The 27,479-nt window shown below is 56.4% G+C and overlaps 1 protein-coding gene across 2 annotated transcripts in view; it reads right to left on the reverse strand.

The window, feature by feature from the left end:
• Positions 1-214: 214 nt before the first annotated feature.
• ZFHX2 (zinc finger homeobox 2) overlaps positions 215-27,479 on the reverse strand; it is a 29,053-nt gene continuing 1,788 nt past the window's right edge. The window contains exons 2-11 of one of the 2 annotated variants that reach the window (XM_059913902.1): positions 21,233-21,295; positions 12,347-14,442; positions 11,642-12,159; positions 10,837-11,077; positions 9,429-9,503; positions 8,944-9,002; positions 7,279-7,479; positions 6,776-6,902; positions 3,129-6,602; positions 215-2,868 (exon numbers count right to left, since the gene is read on the reverse strand). In XM_059913902.1, the coding sequence (XP_059769885.1) occupies positions 1,889-2,868; positions 3,129-6,602; positions 6,776-6,902; positions 7,279-7,479; positions 8,944-9,002; positions 9,429-9,503; positions 10,837-11,077; positions 11,642-12,159; positions 12,347-14,393 (7,722 nt within the window). In that variant the 5' untranslated portion in view covers positions 14,394-14,442; positions 21,233-21,295 and the 3' untranslated portion in view covers positions 215-1,888. The remainder of the gene's footprint in view (positions 2,869-3,128; positions 6,603-6,775; positions 6,903-7,278; positions 7,480-8,943; positions 9,003-9,428; positions 9,504-10,836; positions 11,078-11,641; positions 12,160-12,346; positions 14,443-21,232; positions 21,296-27,479) is intronic. The other variant, XM_059913904.1, reaches the window with a different exon arrangement.

Here is a 27,479-nt window from a genome sequence, read left to right on the forward strand (position 1 = left end):
TCTCACTCTATCAAAGGTTCGCCTTGTGCTTCAGTCATCTCCTTGCCCACCCATCCCCTCAGCTGTCATCAGCTCGAGACCCCATGAGCTTCATAGGGAGGCCCTAACTCCTTTGTGTGTGTGTGTGTGTGTGTGTGTGTGTGTGTGTGTGTGTGTGTGTTGCGGCGGGGGTGGGGGGGGGGTACCTCCAGCAGCTGCTGCTTCCTGGAGGAGATGGGCCAGGCCGGAGGAAGCAGGGGCAGAGGATGGGGTGGTGTGGGAAGAACACAGACAGGGAATAAGGGTCCCCACAAAGGCAAAGAGGTTCAAGAAGGGCCAGAAATCTGAAGGGGGCACCAGGAAGGGAGTGGGAGGAGAGGTGTGTGAAAGAAGTGAATGAGAGGAGATGGTGGCAGCTACGTGAAAGGGAAGCAGACCCAAGATTCAGAAACCAGACTGCCCGGGCTATAGTCCACCCCTTTCCTCCTGAGACGGCCAAGCTACTTTCAGTGACACTGACTTTTGTAACTCACAGCTGAGAATGAGGGGATGTTTGTTAACCTGTCCTGATAAATACTCAATTCAGGGGGCAAGGATGGGGTTCTCTCCCCAGCCTCCAGGCTCTTCTCCCCATTACCAGCTCCCGCTCCTGAGGCTGGGCACAGCCAGGGCAGGGCTGCACTCCCGTTAGTCTTGTGGACCACTGAACCCAAGCAAGGACTTAAAGCCATTTGATCTTCCAGAGACAAGGTGGTTCAAAGACCCTTGAACCATTAAAATGGGGTGGGGTGGGGAGTGACACAAACAGGAAAAAAACCACTTGTTTGATGGGAGAGTTTTCAGGCTTTTTTCTTTTTTTTTTTCCAAGTTTGTTTTTCATTAGTTCATTCCTCTGGTCTCTCCATCTCTCTCTCCCGCACGTGTGTGCGTGCTCTCTCTCGCACTCGTGTTTTGTTTTTTTTTTTGGTTGTGTGTTTCAGTTTTTTTTTTTTAAAGAACTTTGGATTTGCCGTTGGTGGGCAGCGCCGGTCCCGGAGGCTGGACCGCCACGTGGCAGAGCTGGGACAAGGGGCAGGCCGACGGCTGCTGAGAGGATCTCTGTGTTTAAAGCCTTTGAGAATAAGTTACTGCAGTTTCCGGGGTGCAGGGTCGGGGCTGGCAGAGGGGTTCCTGGCCGTGGCTTCCCTTAGAGTTCAGGCCACAGGGGCTCCCCTGTCAGGTGAGGAGGGAGGGGTGTGAGGAGAGTGAGCTGGGAGCACTTCTCCCCGCTGACCTCCAGTTTGGTTAGAGTTTCATGGGCTCCCTGCCCATCCCAGGCTCCAACCTTGGGAGCCAACTGAGTATTTGGAAAGAGTTTGTGAGCGGTATGGTGCTCTAGACGAGGAGGGTAGGAAGGAGAAGGGGGAGTGGCAAAGTTTATTTTCCTTCCCCCTTCCTTGTCTTGGGTTTTCTTTTTCCTTCTTCTTCTTCTTTTTTTTTTTTTTTTTGGTGTTTTCTCAGTCAGTGGAACAGCGTGGGATAACATATTTGTGTGTTTATAGGAGTTGGAGGGGTGACTGGGAATTCAGTAGGAAAGAGGCTGTAGGAAGATGAAACCAAGGATAGATCTTGTGTCTGGTGGGCAGGGTGGATGTGAATGAATAATCGAGATGGCAAGATGGATGTGTTGCCCGTGAAGACCAAGGGGCCAGGATTTGTGAAGGATCGGTGTGTCTGGGGGTGGAGGAGGAGGCAGGACTCTGCTGGAGGTGGGGTGTGTGAAGCCCACTGAGGGTGGAGACTGAGAGATTCCCAGGGGGGTGGGCAGGGCCAAGGGTGGGGTGAGGGATTTGAGCTCCCACCAGACACCCCTTGGGGTAAGAGAAGGAGCCCCGAGGCCCTCCCTGTCCCCGCGTCTTGGTTTATCTGTTTATAAAGCTAGAAGTGTAGAGGTAGTAGTAGTTTTTGGGTTGGAGTCCGTGTGAGGTAATCTTGCTTCCTCTTTGGCAAAAGCCACAGCAGCCGTGGCGGCAGTGGCGGCGTTGGTGGCGGCGCCAGGTGGGCCCCCTGGGGGCGGGGCCGCCTTGCGCCTGTGGGCCGAGGAGCGCAGGTGCGAGGCCAGGGCTTCTCGCCCACTCAGCAGCACCTCACATGCCAGGCAGTGGTAGGTGCAGATGGGCACCCGCAGCGGGGGGGGCATGGAACCCCCGGAGCCCCGCCCAAAGAAGCAGAAGGATCTCTGGTGAGCAGTGGCCAGGGCCTCCCCGTCAAATGCCATCTTGCACTGGCGGCAAAGGTAGCGGTGGGTCACGTCCACGGTGGAGATGCCGGTGCTGCCTGTCAGCAGCTCATCGGCCTCCCCGGCCTCCCCCTCCCCTGGAGCGGGCAGTTCAGGCGGCTTCGGAGGCGCTGTGGCTATGGGCTCGGGGGCCTGGGGCGGTGGCTGGAGGAGGGCGTTGGGGAGCAGTCCGATGAGGGTCTGAGGTATCACGGGGTTCATGGGAAACAGTCCCTTCTTCATGCCATAGAGCTGTTGGAAGTAGGCCCCCTGTAACTGGGGGCCAAAGACAGCTGGCGGCGTGGCCCCCCCTGCAGAGGGCAACGGGAAGGGCAGGAACTGGCCCCCCAACAGGGCTGGGACAGTGGCCTTCAATGCTTTGAGGTTCTTGAGGGCGTCGGTGGAGGAGTTGGCGGGGGCTGCAGCTGGCTTTCGCTCACCAGAGACCTTGTCCCCAGAGGGTTCAGTAGCCGGGCCTGGGGCAGGGTCAGTGGTGCCTACTGTGGAGGTGTTGGTGTGGTCGGGCATAGGTCTCTGAGGTAAGGGGCAGCCTGGGCCAGCAGTCTGGACCACTGTGGTAGCAGGCAGGACCGAAGTGGCGAGGCCAAGGAGGCCTGAGGAGGCTGCAGGGCCTAGGAAGATGAAGAGTGATGATTAGCCACCTCCTGGCGCTGCCATCCTTCCTGCTGGAGGCCACCTCCAGCCACATACTCATGCGTCCCCACCGCCTGGCCTCCATGCTCCCTCTCCTCCCTTCTCTACCCCACCAGCTGGAAACACAGGGAGGCCAGGGAGGAGACTGGAGATGGGAGGAGTCAAGAAGGAAAAGGAAGGGCACCTCATTAGAGGGAGATGCCCTCTGAAGTCCAGCTTCTCCCAACCTCTCACTCACCTGCGCTGAAAGGAGCTAAGCTGCCCAGCGGGGGCTGGGCCAGAGCTGGGCCGGACAAGAGGACCGGGGCCAGGCGAGGCAGAGCCGGGGCAGCCCCGAGGGGCACAGAGGCAGGTGTGGTGGCAGGTGGAGCCTTGGGAGCGGGGGGTGCCTCGGGTGCTGGGGCCAAGTCGTAGCACTTGCTTTCACTCTTCAGCTGGGCTCGGACTGCCTCCTTGAGCTTGGCCAGGTGCTGGCGGGAAAAGAGGTGGCCTCGGCAGGAGACATAGAAGTCATACTTGACATCACAGTAGGGGCAGTCGGTGCGCTGGGCTCCCAAGGGGCCCTCACTGCTGCCCCCAGCCCCACCGACTGCTGCCCCCTGCAGCTTGGCCTTCTTCTCCTTGGCACGAGCATTCTGGAACCAGACCTGGATGACTCTCTTGGGCAGCCCAATCTCCTCCCCCAGCACCTCGCACTCCTGCATGGTAGGGGTGCGGTAGGCTTCGTAGCAGGCTTTCATGATCTTCAGCTGCAGACTGCTCATCTGGGTCCTGTAGCGCCGCTGCCCCATTCCATCTGGGACCCCAGCCCCACCTCCTGGGCCCCCATTGGTCCCTCCAGCCCCGGGGGACTCTGGTTCAGCCAGGCTGGAAGCTGACGAATCACTTAAATCCCCTGCAGATGGACTGCAAGCCTCACTTTCTGGAGAAGCTTTAGACGGTTCCTCTGGGCCCTCATCCTCATTGGGTGGAGGGGGAGGTGGGAGAGGTAGAGGTGGCTCTGGTGTCAGAGTGGGGGCCTCTTTCCCAGGTGGCAGGAAAGGCAGAGGCCCAGCAGCAGGGGTGACTGTGGGGTAGGGAAAAGCAGGTGTTTCCCTCTTTGGGGCCTCCCTCCCAGCCCCATCATCCACCTTGCCCAGCAAGTGGTTGAACTTGGGGAAGGGTGCCGGGCTGGGTGTGACGGGGGCCTTGACTGCCGGACTGGGCACTCCCCCGGGGGTGCTTCGGAACTGGCCCTTCCTCTCCCGGGCCCTGGTGTTCTGGAACCAGACCTGCACCACTCGCTTCTTGAGCCCCACCTCCTCGGAGATGCAGTCGAGCATCTTGCGCGTCGGGTTGGAGTCCTGCATGTACCAGCGGTACAGGATCTCCAGCTGCTCCGGCAGGATGGTGGTGCGCAGACGCTTATCCCTGGGGGGCTCACCCTCCCCACCCACCCCTGCTTCGCTGCCCGTGGGAGACAGGCTACCGTCCTCGTGCTTCCGTTTGAGGGGTGGCCCTGGCACTGGTGGAGTGCCTGGCACCGGAGGGTTTCGCTCCCCGATCACCAGCAAGGGCAGGTCTAGGAGGTGGGGGGCAGTGCTGGGCTGCACAGGTGGCAGGAAGTGCAGCCGGCGGTGACTGGTCAGGAGGTCCTGGCTGGGGAAAGACATGGCGCACTGGTCACAGGCGTGGACGGGGGAGGGCGAGGGAGGGGCCCTCCCTTCAGGCTCTTTGCCTCCTGGCTTCGTGGCCTCTGCTTGGCCCAGCTCTTCCCTGTCTGGAGGTTCTGGTGATGGGCCCTCGGGCCCCGCTGGGGGTTCCGGGCCCTGTTCCTCCTCTGCATCTTCCTCCTCTGCGTCTTCGTCCTCTTCCCCCCTCTCTGCCTCTTCCTCCTCTTCCGGATGCTGGTCGTCATAGCATTTCTTGAGGTGCCGCACCAAGTCAAAAACACAGGAGAAGGTGGCCCGGCAGCGCCGGCAGCCGGAGGCTCCCCCAGTGCCTCCCCCGCTGGGCACAGGCCCACCGTCGCCGGCGCTTTTGCGAGCCTTCTGGCGGGCGTTCTGGAACCACACCACCACCACACGGCTAGCCAGGCCCAAGAGACTTGCGAGCCGCTCCACCTCTCCGTCCTTGGGGTAGGCGCTAGTCTCAAAGAAAGACTGCAGGGCTTGGGTCTGGAACTCTGTGAACTTGGTTCTGGAGAAGCGGCGGCCTGCAGGCACTAGGGGAGGAAGATTCCCTCTGGAGCTTTCTTCCTCCTCTGGGGGCCAGCGTCCTCCTGCCCGGCCTCGCTCCTCAGGGAGGCGGGCCCCCCCTGCCTCAGGCTCTGGGACCAGGAGAGGTGGGCCCAGGTGGGGAGCAGGTGAATCCAGAGGCCCATCGGGAGGTTTGGGGGACCCTGCCGGGGGCGGGTAGAGGCTATCATAGCTCTTTCGAAACTGAGCGGCGTATCGGCTCAGGGCCTCAAAGGGCAGAAAGCGGCGGTGCACGTGCTCCTCGTGTGTCTTGAGGATGAGCATATTGGAGAAGAGTCTCCCACAGGCCCCGCAGGCCAGCTTGTCCCCACCGCCCAGGGCCTCGGGTGGGGGTGGGGTTGGGGGAGGGGGCACAGCCTGCTTCCCTTCATTGTACTGGATCACCAGCTCAAAGCCAAAGTTTTCTAGAAGGGCTTTGGCTGCAGTGCGGGCCGCCTCGTTGGGCGTTGGCTGGGGGGGTGAGCTGGGTGCTGTCTCATTCCCCTCTTCTGCCGTGGGTGGCCGCTCCCACTCTCGCTCAGCCAGCTCGGCCTTAGGGGGCGGGGGAGGAGGGGTGGCGGCCGGCAGGGACAGCAGGGGCGCGGGCCCAGCCAGTGCCAGTTTGGGCCCTACCTTGAGGTCATGGAGGTAGAAGGGCAGGAGCAGCTGCTGCTGCTGGAGCTTAAGCAGGGACTCGGGCACCAGAGGGAAGGAGGGCAGGACTGGTGGGGCGAAGAGTGGGGCTGGGAATCGGTGCAGGTCCAGGGGAGGTGGGGGAGGGGACAGGAAGGGCAGTCCACCAGATACGAAGCCACCAGGGTCAGGGCCCTTCTTCTCAGTGCCCACCTCCCCCTCAGTCTCGCCTTCCTTGGGCTCTTCCGGGCCGCGCTCTGGCCCCTCGGCCTTGGCGTCCGTCTTGGCTCCCCTTGAGCGAGTCTGGTGCAGGACGGAGCGCATGTGGATCTCCAGGGTGGAGCTCTGGTTGTAGGAGACGCGGCAGACCGTGCACTTAAAGGGCTTGTCTGTGGCGGCGGCGGCGGGGGCGGGTGCCGCACCAGCTTCCCCGCGGGCAGGCCCGGAGGGGTCAACGGCAGCCTTCTTCATCTTGTGCAGGTGGGAGACCGAGTTATAATGGACCAGGAGGATGTTCTTTTGCGTGAAGGACTCCTTACACACAGTGCACTTGTAGGGCCGGGCAGGGTCGAGAAACTTGTCCAGGGCAAAGTTGGTGGTCTTCCGATAGGTCAGAGGGTGGCGAGAGTCAGCTGGAGCTGGCTCTGCCAGGCGGGGCTCCCCGCCAGCCCCCTCTTCCTCCTCAGCCGTGGTGGGTGGAGGAGCTACTTCGTCAGCTTGGGCATCGGGCCGAGGGGCTGGAGACGGGGCTGGAGAAGGGGGCTGGTCAGGGCTTCCCATGGGCTTGTCTGGGGCCTCGGCTGAGGGCAGGGGAGGCTCAGGAAGAGGATCAGGACTGGCTTCCGGGGTCAGGTGAGGGCCTCCTGGGGGAGAGAGAAGGGGGCGCAGTGAGAAGGGAACCTCGTCTAAATCAGACCCCACCCGCTCAGTATCTAGGGCAACTCATCCTTGCCTCAGTTGTCTTTAGACCTTCTTGGTCCGAGGAATCCAGGTCCCCTTTCCTGCCACCTTGGGAGGTCTGCCCTCCCTTCCTTACCTGCTGCTTTGTCTCTGCTGGGCACAGGCTCTGGCCCGGGAGCGGGGGGCTCTGGGCCGTCCCCCAGAGGGCTTAGAGCAGGCCCAGGCAGCACTTTGGTCGTCAAGGTCATCTCTACAGTTGTGGCCTGCGATGGAAGAGATCCCAGTGACTTCCCACCACCGTCCCGCTACCCCAGACCCCCCAGCTCTGCACCTGTGTCTGTGCCCAGCCCAGCTCCAGACTCCTCTGTGGACAAACCTGCCCGCCCCACGGAGGAGAGGGCCTGCGCTGCTGTCTCTCCTGTCTGGCAGCCGCGCCCGCTGTGGAACAGTTCCTCTCAGGGCCCAAGGGCGCTTCCTCCCCAGCGAGTAGAGGCTCTGGACAGGTTCGGCTCTGAGGTTCCCTCCAGCTCTAAACTCCACCTTCAGATCCACGCAGAGCCGCTCCCCTCAGCACACACAGCTGCCCGGACACCGCGGCCTCTGCCTGCCCTCGTGCCCGGCCCCCCAGCCTGCACTCACCGCGAGCAGCAGCCTCTCAACGCACTCGGGCACCACGTTGTGCAGGTGGCTGAGGTGGAAGTGCAGGGCAGGCCGGCCCACCAGCTGCTCCTGGCACAGAGGGCACCGGTACTTGGGCTGCACTGCGTGCTGGGAGAGCGCGTGCGCCCTCACCTGCTCGGACTCTGGGCTCAGGAAACTGCAGTATGGACAGCAGAACACCTGGGGCACACAGGCGGTGGGGGAGGTGTCAGGGAGGGGTGGGACTTACCATCACTGCCGGGACACAGCCTGGTCCTACCCCTGATGGAGGAGGAGTCCCAGTCCTGAAAGCTGGCTCCTCCCTCACTTCACTAGGACGGGGACAAAGGCCTAGGCTGCGCTGCCCTGGCCTGCCTTCTTTGTCCTGCCCTCTCCCTCCGTCCTGGCCTCTCTCTTCCCCTGTCTCTGCTGCCCTACTCCATTCAGCCGACAGGACGGCCCTGTACCTACCTCCTCTGATTTAGTTTTCTTTCCTTACCTGCCCCCACCCTGCCTGTCTCTCCTCCGTGAAATAGCTCCCCTTGCTTCTGGCACTTCCTGGACCCAGAGGCTCCCGTATCCCTGCCACTCTGCCTCTCCAAGGTCCCTGGACTAAGCGGGGCACTCCCTACCTGTCTGCTCAGAAGGCGGCTCATTTTCCCTCCGCTCCCACTTTCTTTGCCTGCCTTTTTCTCCCCTTCCCTTTTTAATGTAAACAAACACCACAGCTCCCCCAGTGGCCCGGGAAAATTCTGGCCTGGCTCTCTTGGTGCATTCCCGCCCGGACCTCCAGAGGGTGGGGCATGAAGGCCCCTCTACTTCCGCCTCAGTCACCTGACTGCCTGACCTGCAGCCTACATTTCTGTCAGCCTGCACTTCCTCTCCTGTCGCCTGTGCCACTGGTCCAGGCCTGCATGTCAGGGAGGGGATGGCCATAAAGGAAAGGTATCCAGACACTCATCTTGATGCACCTAGCCCTGGGAGCAGATAGCTGGAACAGGAGTTAGGAGGCAGGGGAGCTGAGGACATAAGCCGTTACTGCAGCAGTTTGCAGTCGTAATACACATGGCATATTGCAGTCCAGTTTGGAGAGCTGGGAGGCACAGGGTGGGCACCTCAAAACCAAAGGCTGGGAATCCGCTCAGAATGAACCCTTTCAGGCCCCAGAGCTAAGCTACTCTTGGGCCCTGCCTAGGTCAGCCACTCGGAGACTTGCAGAGCTTGCTGTCCGTGTGGGTCATCTGGGTCAGTTCCTCTGCCCTGAGGAAGGAGGTGCCAGGGCAGTTCCACCCAGGCTCAGGGTTCTCTGTAGAAGAGGAACTTCACATCTTTCTGCTCCCAACAGGAATAAAGAGCTGGGCAGCAGCTGGTGTTTTATTTTTGCCTTTCTCTTTTCATTTTGTCTCCCTCTGTGCTCCACCCCTCAGGGCCAGCTCAGCTGGTGCTCACATCCGGTAACTGGACCTAGGTGCAATTTCTGAAATGTTGTATTTGGAGTGACGTAAGTCACAAGCATGACAAAATTAGATCTGCCTTTGGTCTGAAATCTCTTGTCTGTAAAGATCTACTAATTAGAAGTTCAGCCTTTAGGATGTGAGCAGATCTCAGTAAAATTAGACGCCCCCCCCCCCCGCCCCAGATCTTCCCAGTTACCCCGGTTCTGACCGTGGTCTGGTCGGCACTGTCTCCAGGAGGGCCAGTCTTGTTCTCTGCCTCTTCAGAAGCTGAAGATGAAAGGAGAGATTAAGAGACTCTGACAGCCCCTCCCTCTTCCTTTCACAGACCCCCGGCCCTTAAGATGACCTGATTTGTAGCAGAGGGCTTCCAAGGTAGGGGTGGGCTCTGGGGAAGGGGAGAAAGGGCAGGGAAGTACAGAACTGCACTCAGTACAGGGAGGGAGCTTGGCAGGCCTGAGCCCGGGTTAGCGGGATGGCCAGAGGGCAAAAGCACCCAGCTTTCTGTGGCTCCGCCTCCCTTCCCTCTGATGAGCCCTTTCTTTTGATCACTTTAGCTCCTTCTGCACAGGAAGCCTTGCTGGGTGTCTGGATTACCGCAAGGTCCCATGAGCACCTCAGAATGTATAATATTAGGATTGGGGGGGTGAGGAGGGCAAGGGATGGAGAAAGAAATGGACCAGATGAGCAACTCACCCAATGGTTCTGTCTTATTCTGGGCATCTTTCTCAGGGGTGGGTGGCTCAGCTAAGGGGGTGACAGGAGCCTTCCCTGTGTAGGATGAAGGGAGAGTCAATTTAAAAGGATGAAGCACCAGAGAAGGGAGGACATAGGGCAGAGGAAGCAGGACAAGCAGCCAGGCAGTAAAGGGAGAAGATGGATAGATGAATCAATAGGAGAGGACAAAAAGCCGCCAAAAAGAAATACAGAGGATGAGGGGGGAAATTACAGTGTTGGAACTGGTAGAGCCTAAGAAATCATCTCTGCGAGTCTAGCCCCGTCATTTAAAGATGAGGGAACAGGTCCAGCAGCGGGCGACAGAAACAGGACCAAACTCAGCTCCCTGTCTTGACTGATCCTGGAAGAAGGGAGCCCAGAAATGTAGAGTGAGGGGCGCCGAAGAGGGAAGGTGAGGTTGAAAGGAAGCAGCTGCGGTGAGCAGGAGGCGGCAGGTCTAGCTGGGAGAGGAGATTACCACTCAAGCAAGAATTGACAGATGTGTAGGAATTTATTTTCGGTGGCGGCCTAATTAAAGTGTTAAAGTTCCTTAACTCCATTCAGTCCTGCTCCAGGATCGTTAGCTATTGATCTGGGCCCCTCCGGCACTTAACTCCAGCCAGTGTATTGGCAATTCAATTAGCACCAGTCAATGCTGCCTGTTCCTGGCTCCTGCTGCCCCTGCCCTCACCCTTGCCCACTGCCGGCCTCTGCAAAGCCCGGACACCTGTGCCCACCTCTCACGGCCCCTTCCAGGCTCTTCTGCACCCTCTGGATCAATGGTGCCTGGCGGGCTCTTCCCAGTCTCTCTCGTACAACCTCAGCTGCCTAAGGGGGACCCTAAGCCCAGCCTTCGGACTGAAGACCTCCTAGGATACAGGAAGAGGCTGGGGAGCTCATCAAGGGCTTCCCATCCTGCTGCCTTCGGGCCATGCCCCCAGCTCCCACCTCCTTCTGACAAGTCCCGGCCCAGCCCAAAGCTGATTCTATTCTTTCTCTGTTTTTCTCCCTTCCTCTCCTTCCTGACCAGCTCCTGCCACACCCCACACACACACACCCCCGCCCCCCCCCAAGCTTTGCCAGCACACCAGTCACCACTCGGAATCACTGGGTGGTTCCTTCTCACCTCCCTTCCTGCTCCACTCCTCCACCCAGCAAAATCCCTGCTCTTCTCTGCCGCCTCCTCCAACAGCCTCCTGTTCCCCACCTCCCTCGGCTGCCCCAGTGTTCCTAAAAGCCAGTTTCAGCAGCCTTCCCAGCGCCTTTCCGCTTGCTCTGGACTGTGCACGGACCCATTTCTCGTCCCCGTGCCACTCTCTCCTGGGCCCCCAGCTCCCGCCCTGGCTGCCCTCTCGGCCCAGGTCTTCTCCAGTGCCCTCTTCCTCACCGGGAGGCTGGAGCTGCCCGTGGCTGAAGCTCAGGATGCCCTGAAGAGCTGAGAGCCCCTCGTCGGCTGCGGGGCCGCTCTGTAGCAGCTGCAGGCGCCGCTGGGCCTGGGCATCGCGGTGGGCAGGGGCGCGCAGGTGCTGCAGCACAGCCAGGCGGGAGGGCGTCTCCCAGGCGCACAGCAGGCAGCGGAACAGCCCCAGCTCCGTGCCCGCCGCCGCCCCCTCCATCTCCAGCAGAAACTGCAAACGGGAAGGAGGCTGCTCAGGTGCAGAAGGACGGACGGATGGCCGCCCCTAGGTCCCAGGGGGCCCCTTTGCCTCCCCGGGGGGCCTGACCAGCAGCACCCCGACACCCCCTTCCTCCCTCTTGGGCTCTCCTCTTCCTTCCTTTGGCCACCTGAGTGTGACTGCCTTTTCTCCCCCGTCTCCTCCTCTTCCTCCTACCAATCCTGGACTCCCTCCTAGTATATGAATGGAATCTGGTTCCATCCTCTTGAACTTCTGGGGACAAGATGGGCTGAGCAGACACAGAACCCTCCCCCTGGTCCCATACACCAGAAAAGTTGAATAAAGTACCGGAGTCACTTGGTCAGAGTCCACCATCCTTTGGTCTTTCTCCACGTCTGTCTCCAAATAGTTTTTCCCCTGGTGCCCTGGCCTTTTTTCTCCAATCCCGCCCCCCTGGGTTTTCGCATCACCTTCCCACTCTGCGTCTCCTTGCTCCAGCCCTGTCCCCTTCTCCTCTCTCCCTCAGGCTCTGTGCTGTGCCCTTCAAATCCCAGACCCTTCCTGCCCCACTCTCACCTTATAGATCTGGCTGTTCCCTTCATGGGCCGCACCCCGGGCGTGCAGCTGCATCTTCTCCTTGCTGTTGGACTCGAAGTCACAGATGTTGCAGCGCAGGTGCAGGGTGGGGACAGACCCATAAGGAGCCCCATCTCCCAGGGGCACTGGGGAGGGGGTGCCCATGGCCCCACTCCCCTCCCTCAGGTGGGCCGCCAGCTGGTACTTCTGAGCATGTTTGTCGGTCTTGAGGTGGAGTTGGAAGTTGGCCTTGAGCTGGGTGCCATAGCAGCAGAGCTTGCAGCGGTGGGTGTCACCAGCTACCTCCTTCCACTCGGCCTCCGGGAGGCTCCGGCCCACGCTGCAGTGGTAGAGCAGCAGCTCCAGGCTGTCTGTGCTGAAGGCCTGGCACACGAGGCATCGGAACACCTTCAGGGATGGGCTGTCATCTGGGGGCGGCGAGGCAGGCAGCCCGTCGGACAAGGGGCCCAGAAGCTGACTTTGAGGCAGGTGGGCATCCGGGGAGGGGCTGCCGGGGGCTAGGGGACAGAGACAGGTTAGTGGCCCCAGGAAGGAACAGGGCAGGGTCAGCTTGCTGTGTGGGAATGGGAGGGGTGGATGCTGAGGGAGCTGGGGTTATTTAAGCGGTGGGGCTGGCCCTGGAGAGAAAGCAGGGAACTGAGTTTGGCCCCGAGGAAGGGAAAAGAGAACACCCAGCGAGCTTACCAGCTGTGGGGAACTTGCGAGCAGGTGCTCCGAGGTGGTGGAAGCCATTGAGAAGCAGCTGGGCTTCCAGGGGCTTGTCTGGCCTCAGCCCGGGTCCAGGCGAGGGAGCCTGAGGCTGCCCTAGGGCCTGGGGTCCAAAGTACTGGAAGAGATCAGGGGAGGTGGCCGGGGCAGCCCCTGCTGGGGGCGGGGGGCCTGGCCCCACCAGCCCTGGCGGCAGCCCCAGCGGCAGCCCCTGGTGCAGCATGAGGACGTTCTGCATGTGCTTCTCGGAGGTCATGTGGATGCGCAGATTGCGGGAGATGTTGGTCTCGTAGCTGCACACCTTGCACTGCCAGGACGCTTTGGTCTTGGGCTCCTTGTCCCCTGCGGGGGGCGGGAGCACTGCCTCTGGGGGGCTCCCCTGCCCCCCTGGCCCCGCCTGGAAGCCCTGCAGGTTGGCCAGGTGCTTGTCGGACTGCATGTGGATGCTGAGGTTGCCCTTGGTGGTGGTGGAGTAGTTGCAGACGTCGCAGCGGTAGGGCTTGTAGCCACAGTTGTAGCTCTCCCCCCGGGCGAGGCGGGGGTGGGCGCCCCCAGCACTGCAGTAGCTGCAGTGACTGTTGCTCTCAGGGTGCTTCTCCCGCATGTGCACATCCAGGGTCTGCTGGTACTTGTAGTGCCAATTGCACTTGGGACACTTGAGCGTCTTGCAGGAGTTGCGCGAGTGTAGCAGAGCCATGTGGCTGGACAGGCTGAGGCCCTGGAAGGCCGCAGGGGCCGGGGTGTAGTCATCGGCTGGGCGATAGGGCTGGGGCGGGTCACCAGGGTCTTCGGGGGAGCCCACTGGGGCAGGGAGAACGCCCCCGTCCTTGGAGGTGGGTGAGCTTTGGTTGAGCGGGGGGCAGAGCCCTCCATCCTCCTCTTGCCCCTCGGGGAACCAACCTGGCCCTGCCTCGCCTGCCAGCGTCGGCGATTCTTTGGCTTGGCTTGGGCTGGGGTTCCAGGCGGCCGGGGTTGTCAGCGGGGAGGGCGGGCTGAGGGCCATGCCTTCTTCCACGGGCAGGACAGGGGCCTGGGCTTCGGCCGCAGCGGGGCCATCCTCGGTCTGAGCCGCGTGGGCCTCCATGTTCACGGTGCTGCTGTTGTCAAGGGGTATTTCTAAAGGGGCGTGAGCAGGCAGTTGTGGTGCCAGGAAGCTCAGGAGGGCCACGCAGCCCTCGTCCCCCTCCCGGAGCACGGCTGGGTTGCCTGGCAGGCCCTGGTGTTGAGCAGCGGTTAGCTTCACCCCGTGAGACCGTGTGTGACCCACAAAGGCCTGGGGCCTGCCGAAACCCAGGCGGCACGGGAGGCAGAGCCAGAAGAGCGCCCTGGGGTCTCCTCCCCTGCTCCCCGTGGGGCCATCTTTGGGATCTCCAGGTGGGTTTGGAGCCAGCTGGTAGCTCCAGAAGGCTCCATCCCTTCCCTCACAGGTGGCCGGAGATGGTGCTGAGGTATCGTGGGACAGAATTTGGTCAGAAGAGCTAAAGCCTTGGATTGGGTCAAAGCCATGTTGGATGTGAAGGGCAGTGAGGTGTACAGGGGGCGGGTGGGCAAGGAGGGGCAGGCTGGGCTCTTCCTTGATGCCTGCCTCACCCCAGGGGAAGCCCTTTGGTAACGGGAGTTCGCTGCCCCCTGGCAGGGACAGCTTGGCCACTAGGCAGGCCTCACCGCCAGCTGTGAAGACTAAGTGGTCGCTCAGGTCCACAGGAGGGAGCCCTCCCCCTTCCTCCTCCTGCTCCCTGTCTTCTTCCACCCCCAGGTCCTTTGGCGGGAAGCCACCACAGACCGGCTCCTCTTGGGGCTCCCCTATCTCCTTTGGTGGGACGACGCCACAGTCTGGCTCCAGGGGCCGCCCCCCGGGCTCTGAGGACCTCATGCTCTCAGAGGCGGAGGGGGCAGCAGGGGGATCTTTGGTGACAGGATCAGAGGGGGTGCGGGGGGAGGAGGTGTCCGGAGGCGGGGACGGGGCATTGTGCCCAGGGGAGGGGGTGGTGCCAGCGGTAGAGGACGAGTTAAGGGTGGCCATGGCAGACGGAGGAGAGCTGGGGGTTCATTTCAGCGTGACAGCCAGGACCCTGTGGGGGAGACATGGAGAGAGCGGAGCTGTGAGGTGGCAGCGGAGACACCCAGTCAGGCAGTTGATTCTCCGGATCCTCCGGCCCCACCCTCCTCCCTGAGCGCCGGATTCAAGTACCCGTCTGCCAGCTTGAAGCTTCATTACCTTAGCGTCTAACAGACTTCAAAGTGAACATGTCCAGAATCAGAACTCTGTATTTCTGCCCTGGACTTGTTTCTTCCCATCTTTCCTATCTCAGAAATTGGTACCACCATTTATCTGGTTGCTTAGGCTAGAAACCCACAGTTTCCTCTCGCCCTCACCCACGGGCAGGCAATTCGACAGCAGTCTCTCAAGCGAGCGTCTCGGCCTTCCATTCATCCTCATCTCCGGCAGCACCACGCCGGCCAGAGCCATTACTGTCGCTTTCCTGAACTAGTGCGACAGACTCCACGTTGGCCTCCACTTCCACTGCTGCCCCTCCTTCCACTCAGAATGATCTTTTATTTAATTCTCAATTATGAGAAATGCCAAACATACATAAAGATAGACCAAACAATATAAGGAACCCGTTTGTACTCATCACCCAGCTTCAACAGTCTCCAAACTCAGGGCCAATCTTTCCTTTTTTTTTTAATTGAAGTGCAGTTGATCTACCATGGTGTGGCAATCTCTGCTTACAGCGAAGTGACTCAGTTACACACACAGAGACATTCTTCTTTATATTCTTTTCCATTATGGTGTATCACGGGATATTGAATATAGTTCCCTGTACTATCCAGTAGGACCTTGCTGTTAACTCATGGCCAATCATGTTTCATCTATATCCTCACCCACTTCCCCTTTTCCTGTATTGTTTTAAAGCAAATTTCAGGCATCATAATCACCTTTCAAAACGTAAACCATACTCTATTCTGCTGAGAACCCATCAGTGAGTTCTCACTGCACTGTGAATAAAATCCAAACTCTGCTCCCTGATCTACAAAAAAAGCCTATTTGATCTGGCACCTGCCTACTTCTGACACATCTTTAATACTCTCCACCCCACCTGGCTGGCCAACTCCAGCCCACTGGCCTTCTTGGTCCTCAAACACACCAAGTTCATTCCCACCTTAGCAGCTTTCCTGAGCTGTTTACTCTGCCTGCAGTGCTCTTCCCCCAGACTTCTGCCCAGTGGCTCCTTGTCATTCGGTGTCTGCTTAAATAGCACCTCTTCCAACAGGCCTCGCCTCTCTACAGAAGCTAACACAGCCGGCGGAGGGATGGAGGGGTGGGGAGGGGTATTTTCTTCCGAGATTCATCACTACCTGATATTTGCTGGTTTCCTTATTTCTCCCTTCTAGAAACTAAGTTCCATGAGCGCAGGAACTCTGCTTTATTGGTTGCCTTATCACTGGTACCGAGAAAGATGCCTGCCACATACACATACATGTCTGTTGAATAAATCAGCTCTGGGAAAGACCCTCAGATTTTCCACACCCTGAAGAGTTAGTTTCCCTAAGTCAAGGTCCTCTTGCCAGAGAGGCCACAGTGACTTTCCTCTGGCCTGCAGACACCATGCTACTCTCCGATGCGTTACAGATCCATCTCTCTTCACAGGTGGGAGAGCTTCTGGCCAATTGAAAGACAATGGCTTGTATGAGATGACCCGCCCCTCTCCTCCTCCACGGGGATTTAAAAAAAAAGTAACAGTAATAATATTAAGGTACATATAGCATGGTCCTGGCACTGTGTTAAATGCTTTAATCAATTATCTCATTTAATCCCACGACAACCTTATTTTATGGGTGAGGCACCCAAGAAAGAGAGGCTGAATAATCTGCTGATTGTCACACAGCTCCAAGGTGGTGAAACTAGAAAAGGACCGGCGGGCACAGAGCTAGACCCCAAAGCTGTGGCCTGGGCTCCTCCACCTACCCGGACTGCCCCTCAGACAGTACTGGCAAAATGAGCCTCCAAAAGTCTAGAAGTCAGGATTCCTGAGCTGCCTCCAGCTGACTAGAATTACCGAGCCCCACCCCCTTTTTTACCTTGGTCCCCCAAGGTAAAAAACTCACCAATTCCCCCATGCCTCACCATCCCATGCTTCTCCCAGTGTCCCAGATGGCCTGACTCCTCTTCAGTTCTTAATTATCAGCAGATATCGAACGATTAAACCTTTAGCGCTCAGGCCAGAGTGCTGCCAGGAAGTGGTGTGGCCTCTCCCGCCTTGGGCAGCCTCTAACCCTCACCTTCAGATTCCCTGATTTGGAATGGGTCCTTGGTCTGGCCGCACTCAGCCTGGAGGCCCCCATTCCCACTCCCCTCCTCCTCCTGGGGGGCCAGCCAGGCGTGAAGTCGAAGGAGGAGCCATTAAGGAGCTCCGCGAGGGGCTGGCTCTGCATGCTAATGAAAATGCAAATCAGCACCTGGGCCGAGGTGGGGTGGAGAACTAACAGGGAAGTAAAGGAATTGGACGGGAGGCGGGAGGCAGTTATCTTACATAACCAGAAAGCAGAAGCCCTGAAGTTGTGGGATAAAGGTATTCTTCCTATGGAATCCTTGGGGTGCCAGGGGAAGTGGGGAGATACATGTGCTGGAGTGTGAGGGCCTGACATTCCACTGTCACCCCCATAACGGGGGCTCACCTGGTAGGAAGAACTGAGATGGGGCAAGAGCGGCCCCTCCTGGGCCCTGACACTGAGGGCTGAACTTGGTAGGTGCTCTCCCCCTGCTGGCCCACCTCACATCCGTCAGCAACTTCTCTCTGGCTCCCAAATCACAACTCTAGATCAAACTGCAGAGGAGGGCTAGGAAGACCTAAGCCCCAAATCCTCTCTCCAAAGCTTTTACTTCCCAGGACTGGAAAAAGACAGCTGGTTCCTAGCTAGAAACCAAAGGAGCTTAGCTTTGGGCTAGCTAGTGGGTGAGACCTGGATCAGCGGAGGGAGGGTAGGTCTGAAGCCGTTTAAAATTGCAAATCTCTTCCCCCCCTCCCCCTCCCCCTCTACAGGAAAGAATTTCAATTGCAAATTTGTCTCTGCCTCAGTGCCTCTCTTCCCGCTACCCCCACTGCCACCAACTCCCCTCCCCCCTTCTTCTCTGTGCTTCTCCCATCACCCACTATTTATTACAAACCTTGAACTGCAGCAATTATTTTTTCACTTCCCCCCCCCTCCTTCCATTTTCCTCCGCCTCAGTCTTTTCTTCTGTCCCTCTCTGAATCTCTGTGTCCCTTTCTCTGCCCTTCCTACCTTGACCTCAGTTTTCATCTCTTTCTGGAGACAGGTCCCCACGCACCACCACCAGGCCCAGAGTCTTATTCTCCCTCAGACCACTGTCATTCCTCCTGTGGTTCCAGGCTTTCCTTAAGGGCATCTCTTCCCCCTCAGGGTACACCTTAGATGTGGGGAAAGGGAGAAGGCGAGCCCTTAAAGGCCCTGGCATTCCTGTGTGTGGAGGAGGGAAGGAGGAAGAGGGCGGATCGGCTGTAGGGTGGAGGTAGGGGGATAGTCAAAAGGAAGGACCTGGGTAGAGGCGAGGGCCGGGGGCCCACGAGGAGAGGGGTTAGGGGAGACCGAGCAGGCAGTGGTGGCGTTGTGATTAGAGCAGAGATTGATGTGAAGGGGCGCCACAGACGGCAGAGAGAGTCAATAAAACGAGAGGATCACATTAGAGGCGACAGAAAGAGCTTTAAATTACAAGGCTGCTGCCACCGAGGGGGATGGGAGGAGGCAGTCCTGGAGCCAGGGGAGGGTGGAGAGTTCTGAGGGTGTAGTCATCCCCTAAGATGAATCATCTAGCTCCAAAATGGCCCTCAGCCTCCAGAGCTCGCTTGCTGCCCCTTCATTCCATCTCCCTCCCTAATGCTTCCTTCCCTCACAGCGTGAGGAGAAAGGGAAAATGGAGAGAAAGCTATGGGGAAACAGAAGAGATTTTGGGGGGGTATTGCCCTCTTCCTCTGTCCAGACCCAGGTCCCTCCTTATTCCTCAAGGAGAGAAGGAAAGGATGGCAGTGCTACTTCTTTCAAGGGTCAGCTAGGGACTTGTTGCCCCATCAACATAATCCCTGAACTCAGATATTCTTCCATGGGAGGTGGGCAGAAAGGCACCCTGTAAGTAGCTGGACAAGAATTCCTACTTCTTGAAATGTACCGTACTTAGAACAGGAAGATGCCAGGGAACCAGGAGGCTTCAGGACAGACAGTAGGACCCAGAGAGCTACCAAGAAAGATGTTATGAGAGGGACAGAAAGGCTTGGATGTGACGTGGAAAGCTGCAAAGGCGGGCTCTGAGACCACAAAAGACAACACTCTTGAGACTTCAGAACCGGAGAATTACAGGAGCCAAAGGGACAAGGGCAAAGGAAGGACCAAAGAAGTGAGGCCTGAGGAAAGGAAGAATGTGCCCCTCACCGAGGAGGCGCCAGGCCGTGGGGCCTATAGAACTGGAGGCAAAGCTAGCCAGGGGCACTTTCTCTGGAGCTGGAGTCCCAGCAAGACCAGGACTCCCCTGGGCTGGAGCCCCCTCCCACCTCTGGTGGAGCTGGAGTGGAAAAGTGACACGACTGCTCCCTAGTGGTTACGGAGGGAACATCACCGAGGAGAGGACAGGCCCGCAGGGACAGACTGGCTTTCTCCTCCCAGCTCCCCTCCTTAAAACGAAAAACAAAAACCCCTCTCCTTTCTTTTCTTCAAACCCAACGACAGGGCAAAGTCTTCCCCAGCAAAGTTGGCCAGAGGGCACTGGCACATTTGCTTACAATTTGCATATGGTGATTTCCAAGTCCGAGCCCTCCAGACATTTTTGCCTTTCACTTTTCCAATCGTTCCATCTATCCTCTTTCCTTGGAGCCCATTTTAGGCACCTTTTCTTTCTTCTCTCTGAAATCCCTGCCTCCAGCCTGCCCTCTTCCACACTAACTTTGCCCTGCCCTTCTCTCCTTTTGGTTTCAACCTGTTGCTTTTAAGAGGCAGCCACAGAGGGGAGCGGAACAGAAGCAGGAAAGATGGAGTGTGTGTGCCCACATTAGGGGGATCAGTTGGTACCAACAGCAAATAAACTCTAACCAGGTGAGATTTCTTTTCTAAGGCAGTGGAAGAACATGGGCTATGGATTCACTTAGACCCAGGTTCAGTCCTGGCTCCCCACCACTCACCAGCTGTGCAGCCTTGGTAAGTTACTTATCCACTGTTTTCTCATCTGGAAACTCCCTGGCCCTCACTCCCAAGTGCTCATACAGGAGAAGGGTTTACAGCTGGCTTTGTGCTGTTATCTGAGCCTGGGTCTCTCCAGTACACCTACAAGATCACACAGCTGCCACCTCTGTCCTTACCCGGCTGTTGTGAAGACTAGTACAGGTAACATGTGAAAAGTGCCCATACTGGTGTCTATCAGGTCAGTTTCTTTCCTTCTCTCTGGCTCTCCGCCCCCGCCACCCCAAAAGGGGGGCAAGGTGTGTGCAGCTAGGCTGATGCTTTCCTTCTGTCTTGCCCCTTCTTGACCTGGACTCATCCTCTCATCTCTGCCCTTTTCGACTGAGGGCAGATTCTTCGGTGGGCAGGATTTAAATCTAGTCTGCCCAGCAGCAGACTTCATTTCTCACCAGGCCCTCTTGATTGCTGCGTCTAGAGACATCCCATTATCCCGAACCAGAGACTGGAAGCTTTGCCCAGGCTCACACTTGGATCAAAACTATTATGGCCTCTCCTTGCATTAAAACTATCACTTTCTCTGTCTCTAAAGCTTACCTTCTATATTTAAAAAGAAAACAAAAAAAGGTACTCCTATTCCTCCATTTAAATTCTACCTATCTCTCCTAGACATCTCCCTGGCACCCCAATACTTAGGGAGTGTTTACTTTGTGCAAGAGAAGTTTTGTCCAAAAGAGAGAAAATAAGAATGGCAGGAAATGAGACAGGCAGGAAAAGGAGTATCATAGAGGGTAAAGAAAGACAGCCAAGGCAGAGAAGAGGACGGAGGAAGAAGGGAGGAAGAGGGAGGGAAGGAGCGGGGAGCTGGATCTTGATCTGTACATGTAAATACCGAATCTTGAATCTTGGAGAATCTCGAATCTCGTTGAGAGCTCCCAGTTTTGGCAGCAGATTGGGCAGGTGGCCTGTCCCCAGTGAGAGGGCTGGAGCAAGCAAGATGCTTAAAATGGGCATGCAAGATGCTTAAGGTGGGCGGGAGGGAACTGGGTGGGGTGTGAGGAGAAAGGAGAGCCTGAGAGGAAGAAGATGGGGGTGGGAGGGAGTAGACAGGGCTAAAAGGGAAGCTGTGGATTAAAACCACAACCAGAGAGGAACATCCATCCATATTGGCGTGGCTTTGTTGAGATGTGCTGCAGCATGTCTGCTGCTGGAGGAGAGGATGGTGTGGAGAGGAGTGGAGCCTCTTGCCAGTGCATCTCCCTCAGTGATGCCACAAGTGTTAGGACAGCAGTGTGGAGCTGTGTGATCTTGTAGGTGCACTGGAGAGACCCAGGCTTAGATAACCGCGCAAAGCCAGCTCTGAACCCTTCTTCTGTATGAGCACTCCAGAGCGAGGGGACAGGGAGCTGTGCCCTTGAAGTTAGATTCAGGATCCTATCTGATCCTGGCATGGGGGACCTCTGTGGAAGACCTTTGATCTCCCTGAGCTTGAAAAGAATTACGTGCAATTCTTCTAGAATTACTTGGAAGGATACCATTGTAAGTGGCTGTGTATATAAATAAATCCTTCTGGTCCTCTGATTCTGCATGAACCCTTGTGATAGTAATGACTCTGTTTAAATACTATTAAAACAATAACAACAAGAACTAATAATAATAGTATCTTTAAATGTTTACCTTGTGTCAGGCACTGTGCTGAGCCCTCTGGAAGCATCACATCACCTAATCCTCCACGACAATCTGATAAAATAGATACAGCTACTGATTCCCATTTTACAAACATGGAAACAGACTTAGATGGGTTATGTAATTTTTAAGGTCTAACACTTGGAAAATAGAGTCGAGATTGGCCTCAGGTAGCCTGACCCCAGTGCTCTGCTCTCAAGTTAATTTGTAAGCTTCTGAGCTCTGGCTGGTAAGCATTGTGAATGAGATCCTTGAGTCTGAGTGTGTTATTCTGCGCTTATGTGTGTTGCTTTGAGCATATGTGCTGTCATGCTCTCCTTTGAGCTTGAAGGTGTTAGATGGCCTTCTCCCAGTTGTTAGTGTAAGATGGGCCCGAACAGGCCACTGCTTTGTGTGACTCCAGGGGGCGCTATTCGCATTGCAGTCTATGCACGGGCCCTGGCCATTCTGTGTGTGTGTGTGTGTGTGTGTGTGTGTGTCTCTCTCTCTCTCTCTCTCTCTGCTGGGGGTGGGGTGGAGGTGTGTATCAGATTTCTGATAACCTCTCTGAAAGTTGGAAGTCTACACATGTGTATTCTTAATAGCATATGAACTTCAGAAAAAACGGTATGGTATTATTTTAAAACATAGCCTTTAAGGTCAGACAGACCGGGAATCAAATTCTAGTTCTATTCCCTGTGATGTAAATGTCCTCGGGTGGGTTGCTTAAAGCTTGTTGCTTCATAAATAGAATGGGGAATAGTTCCTCCTGGAGTTGTGCCCGTTGAGACGATCATTACTGAGACTGGCACTTTGTATGTGATCAATAAATGGAAGCGATAACTGCTCACCCACGTGTCTTATTCCCCGAGTTCGGGTGTACGTGTGTGTTTATTGCTTTTTATTGTGTGTGTGGCTGGGGGCCTGGGTGTAGCCCTGTCCCGGCACCTCTTCGGGGTTAGTGAAGGGTCTCCCCGAGGCTCTCGGTTACACCCGCGTGGGCCCTGGGCTGCCCGTTCAGCGGCGGGGTGTCCTGTGCGGGTGTGCTGCCACGTGCCTGGCGTGCCTGTTTGTGCTCGGTGGCCCGGCTGGCGCGGGCGTGTTTGGGGTGGTGGTAATTACTGGGATGGCCCAGCCCTAATGAGTGTGATCTCGTTACACTCTCACCGCCTCTAATGGAGCTAACCTCATTTCACAGCCATTAGAGATGGAGATGAGGCCCCGCCCCCGGCCCCGCCAGCTGCAGCTCCCGCAGCCCCGGCCACGTCCTTTCCCTCCGGCTCGCCATTTCCCCGTGCCACCGCTCCTCTTCCTCCCGGTCCTCTGCTCCTCCTTCCAGGCTTCCCTCCCCCGTTCCCCATTGTTCTTTTCCCTTCCCGTCTTTCCGCGCCTCTCTCCCCTGCCCTGCTCTTCCCTCGTCCCCCTTCCCTCCTCTCCTCCATTCCTGGCTTCCTTTCTCCTTTCCTCATCCCCCTCCCTCTTTCTTCCCCGGGTCCGTCTGTCCTCCGCGCCCTCTTCTCCGCGCCCCTCCCCCGCCCTTCCCTGCTGCTGGCCCTCCCCTCCCCCACGGTGCCCCGTCTGGCCAAAGGACAAATCTCAAGGGGAAACCAGCAAAGACAAACAAGGAGCAGTGACTTCATTATCGTCGTTAATTTGCCACTTCAGTTCCTCCCACAAGGGTCAAAGCCGGCACGGCTTGAACTCAGGACTGACGCGGAGGCTGAGCCGGCCGCCCGCCTTTCCCGCCTTAAGCCTCTTCCACAACCACTCGGCCTCCCTCCTCCTCGCCGCCGTCATTTCTCTGCAGGGGGTCAGGCTCCGGGTTTTTCTCTTCCGTTTCTTAGTCCTCGCAGCCTCAGCCTACCACCTTCCTTCCTTTTTCATTTAAACCGTGGCCTTCTCTCCACCTCTCTCCCGGCTCCAAGTCACATGGTTTTTACCTTTGACTCCCTCTTTCTCGTCCTATTCAGCCTGTTTCCGCTTTTCCCACTCCTCCCTGCCCCGTTCATCCTGAACCAGTATCTTGGTCTTCCCTCTTCCTAACCTCAAGCACACTCCTTTCCCTAAAGCACCGGGATTTATCTCTAGGTTTTGAAAACCACATAGCCTGATGAAGCTGGGGATGGGAGGAAGGAGGAGTTTGTGGTCCAAGCGGGAAAAGTGGTACAGAACGTGGAAATGGCTGGATAGAAAGGAAGACAACTGTGATGGGGGCGGGGGGGACGTGACCGGCACATGAGTCAAAGCAAGCAGCAGAATCTAGACTCAGACACCTGAGACTCAAGACACACTGGGCCCCAGAGAAACAACCTTGCCAAGACCAGAGAAAAAGAAGGATGGGCCAGAGGGCCTTGGGCTTGAGACTGGGGGCTGGGGTGGGGTAGGGGTGCATCACCAACAAAACAAGGAGTGAAAAATCTGAGGATGGAAATGGCGTTTACCCCATCAGTTCCTCAGGGAAACACAACCTAACACTCCTGTCCCACCCTCTGCCCTCCTTCACTGAGAAGCCAAATGATTGGCAATTGACTCTTGACCTTTAGCCCAATGCCAGCCCCAAAGGGAGAGGCTCAGGGTAGTTGGCTGTAACTGGAGGAGGCACCAGGGAAATGTCCACACGTAAAGTAAACATTTCTTCACCCACCCCTGCCCCACCTACTCTGCACATCAAAATGCCCTCTCCTCTCCACAGAGAGTGCTTGCTACTTATGGCCCTCTAATTGCACAGGCCCCTGTGCCAACACTGTTCCACTGGGTGGCCCTGCTGTGATTCCAGGGCTAGAACCCTGGCTTCAGTGTAATACCTTATTCCTGCCCAAATACAGAGGCAGCTCCCGTTCTCTCATTTGACTTTGAAAGAGAGATTTTGAGGGGGTGCCGAGCTGTCTTGGGAGGTACTAGGAAAAGGTGTCTTCTTCCAGGTGTGTACAGCCTGCACGACAGTGGTACAGCTTGGTGACAGGAGAGCAGGTGGATCTCAGCCCTGTTACCCCTTAACTGGGCACCCTAGACAACTGGACACAGAGGCCCTGGTCTGCACAAGTGCTTATAAGAGGGGGATACTGAGAGCCAATGGGATTACCTCAGGGTGCTGAAAGGCACCTCTAAATCCTTCACCCTGTCTCACCAGCCTGTGGGGGGGGAGGACGGGTGGGCAGGCAGTCCCCTGGGGCTTTCCACAGATAGGCAAGGGGCTCTAGAAATGTGAGGGGTGGGATGACTGAGAAGCCAGAGAAGAAAGATGGAAAAATCAATGAAATGAGTTTCTAACGGTGAGGTAAAGGACCGCCGTGTCGACAGCCTGTCGCCTGCTGCAAAATATGAGCTGCCCAAGTCCATGGTGGCGGCTGACAGAGCATCCAGCCGCCACTGTCCTCCCTGCAGGCCCCCGCCCACCGGCCCCTTCTCCAGCTGCCCTGGCCTTTCTTATTATAGCTAGACTCTCCCCCAGGGCTCCCAGCTCGCTTCCTCTCATCCAGAGCTTCTTTCCTAGATTCCTTTGATCCATTTGCCACAGGAACAGGTTAAGTTATAATTCCTGATTGGGTGCATCTTTCTCCTCTATGGCTTCCGTGTTTAGACTCCCCACCCTTCAGACCTCAGAGCTGTGATGAGCTCTGCATCTCCTGCCTCTCCTTCTTTTACTTTATATCTCTCGACTCCAACAACGCGTTGCGTAGTCAGATGTCAAGGCCATCCCTCACAGCGTTTCTTATATCCAAGTCTGTGCCTCTTTCTGCCTTTTGGCCCACTTGGCCAATGCTGACTTCCTTGTAATTGTCTGGATTTGGACAGGGTGTTTAGGATGGGCCTGGAATTGATTTATGAACTCTTTGTGATCAGCAAGTGCGTGCGCACGTGTGTGTGTGTGTGTGTGTGTGTGTGTGTACTTATGTATTTATATATGGCAGATTCAATTGTGGTTTCACGATTGGGAATGGGGTGGGGTAAGGATGCTACTTCCAACTCAAAATCTCCGACTCTGTCTTTAGAAACAACTCTCAACCTTTTCTGGAAACCACCTCCTTTCTCTAGCCTCCTCCGTATCTTCCTTCTGGGCTCCTAAGACTGTTCATTCATGTTTTCCTCCCATTATCTCTGCAAAGACTCCCCAGATCAGCCCCTAGAGTCAGCCCTGGATGCTTCCAGTCTCTCCTCTCTCTGCCTCAGATCTCACAGTTGCTCCCCTCCAGCCTTTTCCTTCAGTGTCTGCTTTCCCAGCTTGCCCATTTATGCAGACTTAGGCCTGAGGGGCGGGGTGAAAGGAAGGTGGGCAAGTCTTTTCCTTGGCCTCTCCCTATTAGTTTGACCTCTTGATCAATAGATATTAAGCATCCTCCGTGTGACAGACATTGTGCTAGGTCCTGGAAAACGATGGGAAACTAGACAGATGCAGCCCCTGCTCATATGGCCATCAGGACTAACCCTGGATCTCTCACCCGACAGCTTCTCTCAGAGTCCCGCTTTTTTTCCCCCTCCCTCCACAGCCAAGTTCCACCATGCCCTCTGGCATTTCAGAATCCTTCCCTATTCTGTATCCCTGCTTCACACAGCTCTCACACAGCTCCTATCCCCTCTAATCTGCATTTCCAGCTTCCGTCTCCATTCCTAAACCCAAAGCAAGGTTCATCTTACATTTTCAGTGACTCCCCTCTCTGCTCACAGAGCCCTTCTCCTTTCACATTCTGTACATGCCATTTCCAGCTCTCTTCCTTCTTTTCCTGCTTTTCAGTCCTACCATCCAGTCCTCAATGCCCCTGTCTCCTGAGGTCCCTTCCTCTTGTTCCTGCAGGCTCTAGTGAACCTCAGGTGCTCACAAACAAGACTTCATTTGGAGCTAAGAACAGCTCCAGGGAGGCAAGGTCAAGCTACCAGACGCAGGAATCCTACAGATTTGACTCTGGCCCCGGCCCCATATGTGTGCAGCTCCCTAGCAAAGCAGCAAGTTGTTCCTCTATGGGTCTTAAGGTAACACCGGCTGCTCTGACATCATGGAGGGAGGACCCCTGTCAGGTTGCCAAGGCAACACCAGCAGTTTATGACATCAGAGGCTGGAGGTCTTTGGTGCTCAGGGGGCTAGAAAGATTCCAGTTCCTATCAGCTAAAGTAAATGGGAATTCTACTTTTTCATCTCTTTGCTCATGTTGCCCTGGCTTGGGGATGAAAAGCAAAGGCCTCCGGTGGGGTAGTGAGGGATTTGGCCAATGGAATGAGCCAAATCTCTCCTTCTCTTCACCAGATATCTCTGCGCTCTCTCTCCTCTCCTTTGGCATCTCTCTCTTTTGGGGCTTCGCCCAGTGGTATTTCTGCTCTGCCTTTTTTCCAAACCGCCCCTCCTGCGGTGCTCTCTTTGCATCCATCACGCTGTGTCCTTCTCACACCAGAGGCATTTGTTTCCTTTGATATCTCATCTCTCCTCTTTCCCCCTACCAAGCTCTGTGCAGCTCTGATCTGCTTCAGCACTCCTCCCTTTGCCTTCCATTTCCCTTCTTTGTACCATACTCTTTTCCCACCTCATCTTATTCTTCCATTCCTCCTTTCCCCCATTTTACCACTGTATTTATTCAGTTCATATTGCTTTTTCTGGTGACCTTCCTCTTGAGAAATAATCTATCCTATCTCTCCCTCTCTCCTTCTGTATCACTATTAATTCATGTTTTATTTCATTCTCCCAATTTTTCATTAATCACCCCTTGGTTCCTCCCCTGCCCCCCATTCCACATATATTTTCATCCCTTCCTTTGCGCGTTCCTCACGTCATGCATTTCTCTACCCCATGCATTTATTGCACCCGGCCTCCCCTTCCTTTCTGTCACTCTATTCACCTCTGAAATATTCCATTTTCTGCCCATATCTACCTCCTCCTTTTACCCTTCAAGCTCCTGAAGTCTGGAAAAACAATAATGGGCTTAAAACAAGGTAAACTCTCCAGACTCTTTATCCACCTTTCCCATTCTTTAGGCTGAATGAACCTGGCCCCTTGCATAAGATATCAATAGCTTCTGTCACACTAATGAAAACTGCCTCGTAAAGAATCATGCTGAATCCAAATATGATAAGAGTGAGGTCCCAGGAAGAAGATGAATTAGAAAGTAGAGAAAAAGCCACAGATGTCTAGAATGAACTGAAAGATAAGGGACAACCAAGCAGGGTGGAGCTTAGAATCCCAGAGAATGTCCCTTTACAAAATCAAAGTTGACAGTGAATGAACATAATGGCCCTGACTGATGAAGGGGTTATATGCCCCTGGAAGCCCATT

This window comes from Balaenoptera ricei, chromosome 2 (assembly GCF_028023285.1).
Source record: "Balaenoptera ricei isolate mBalRic1 chromosome 2, mBalRic1.hap2, whole genome shotgun sequence".
Taxonomy (NCBI): domain Eukaryota; kingdom Metazoa; phylum Chordata; class Mammalia; order Artiodactyla; family Balaenopteridae; genus Balaenoptera; species Balaenoptera ricei.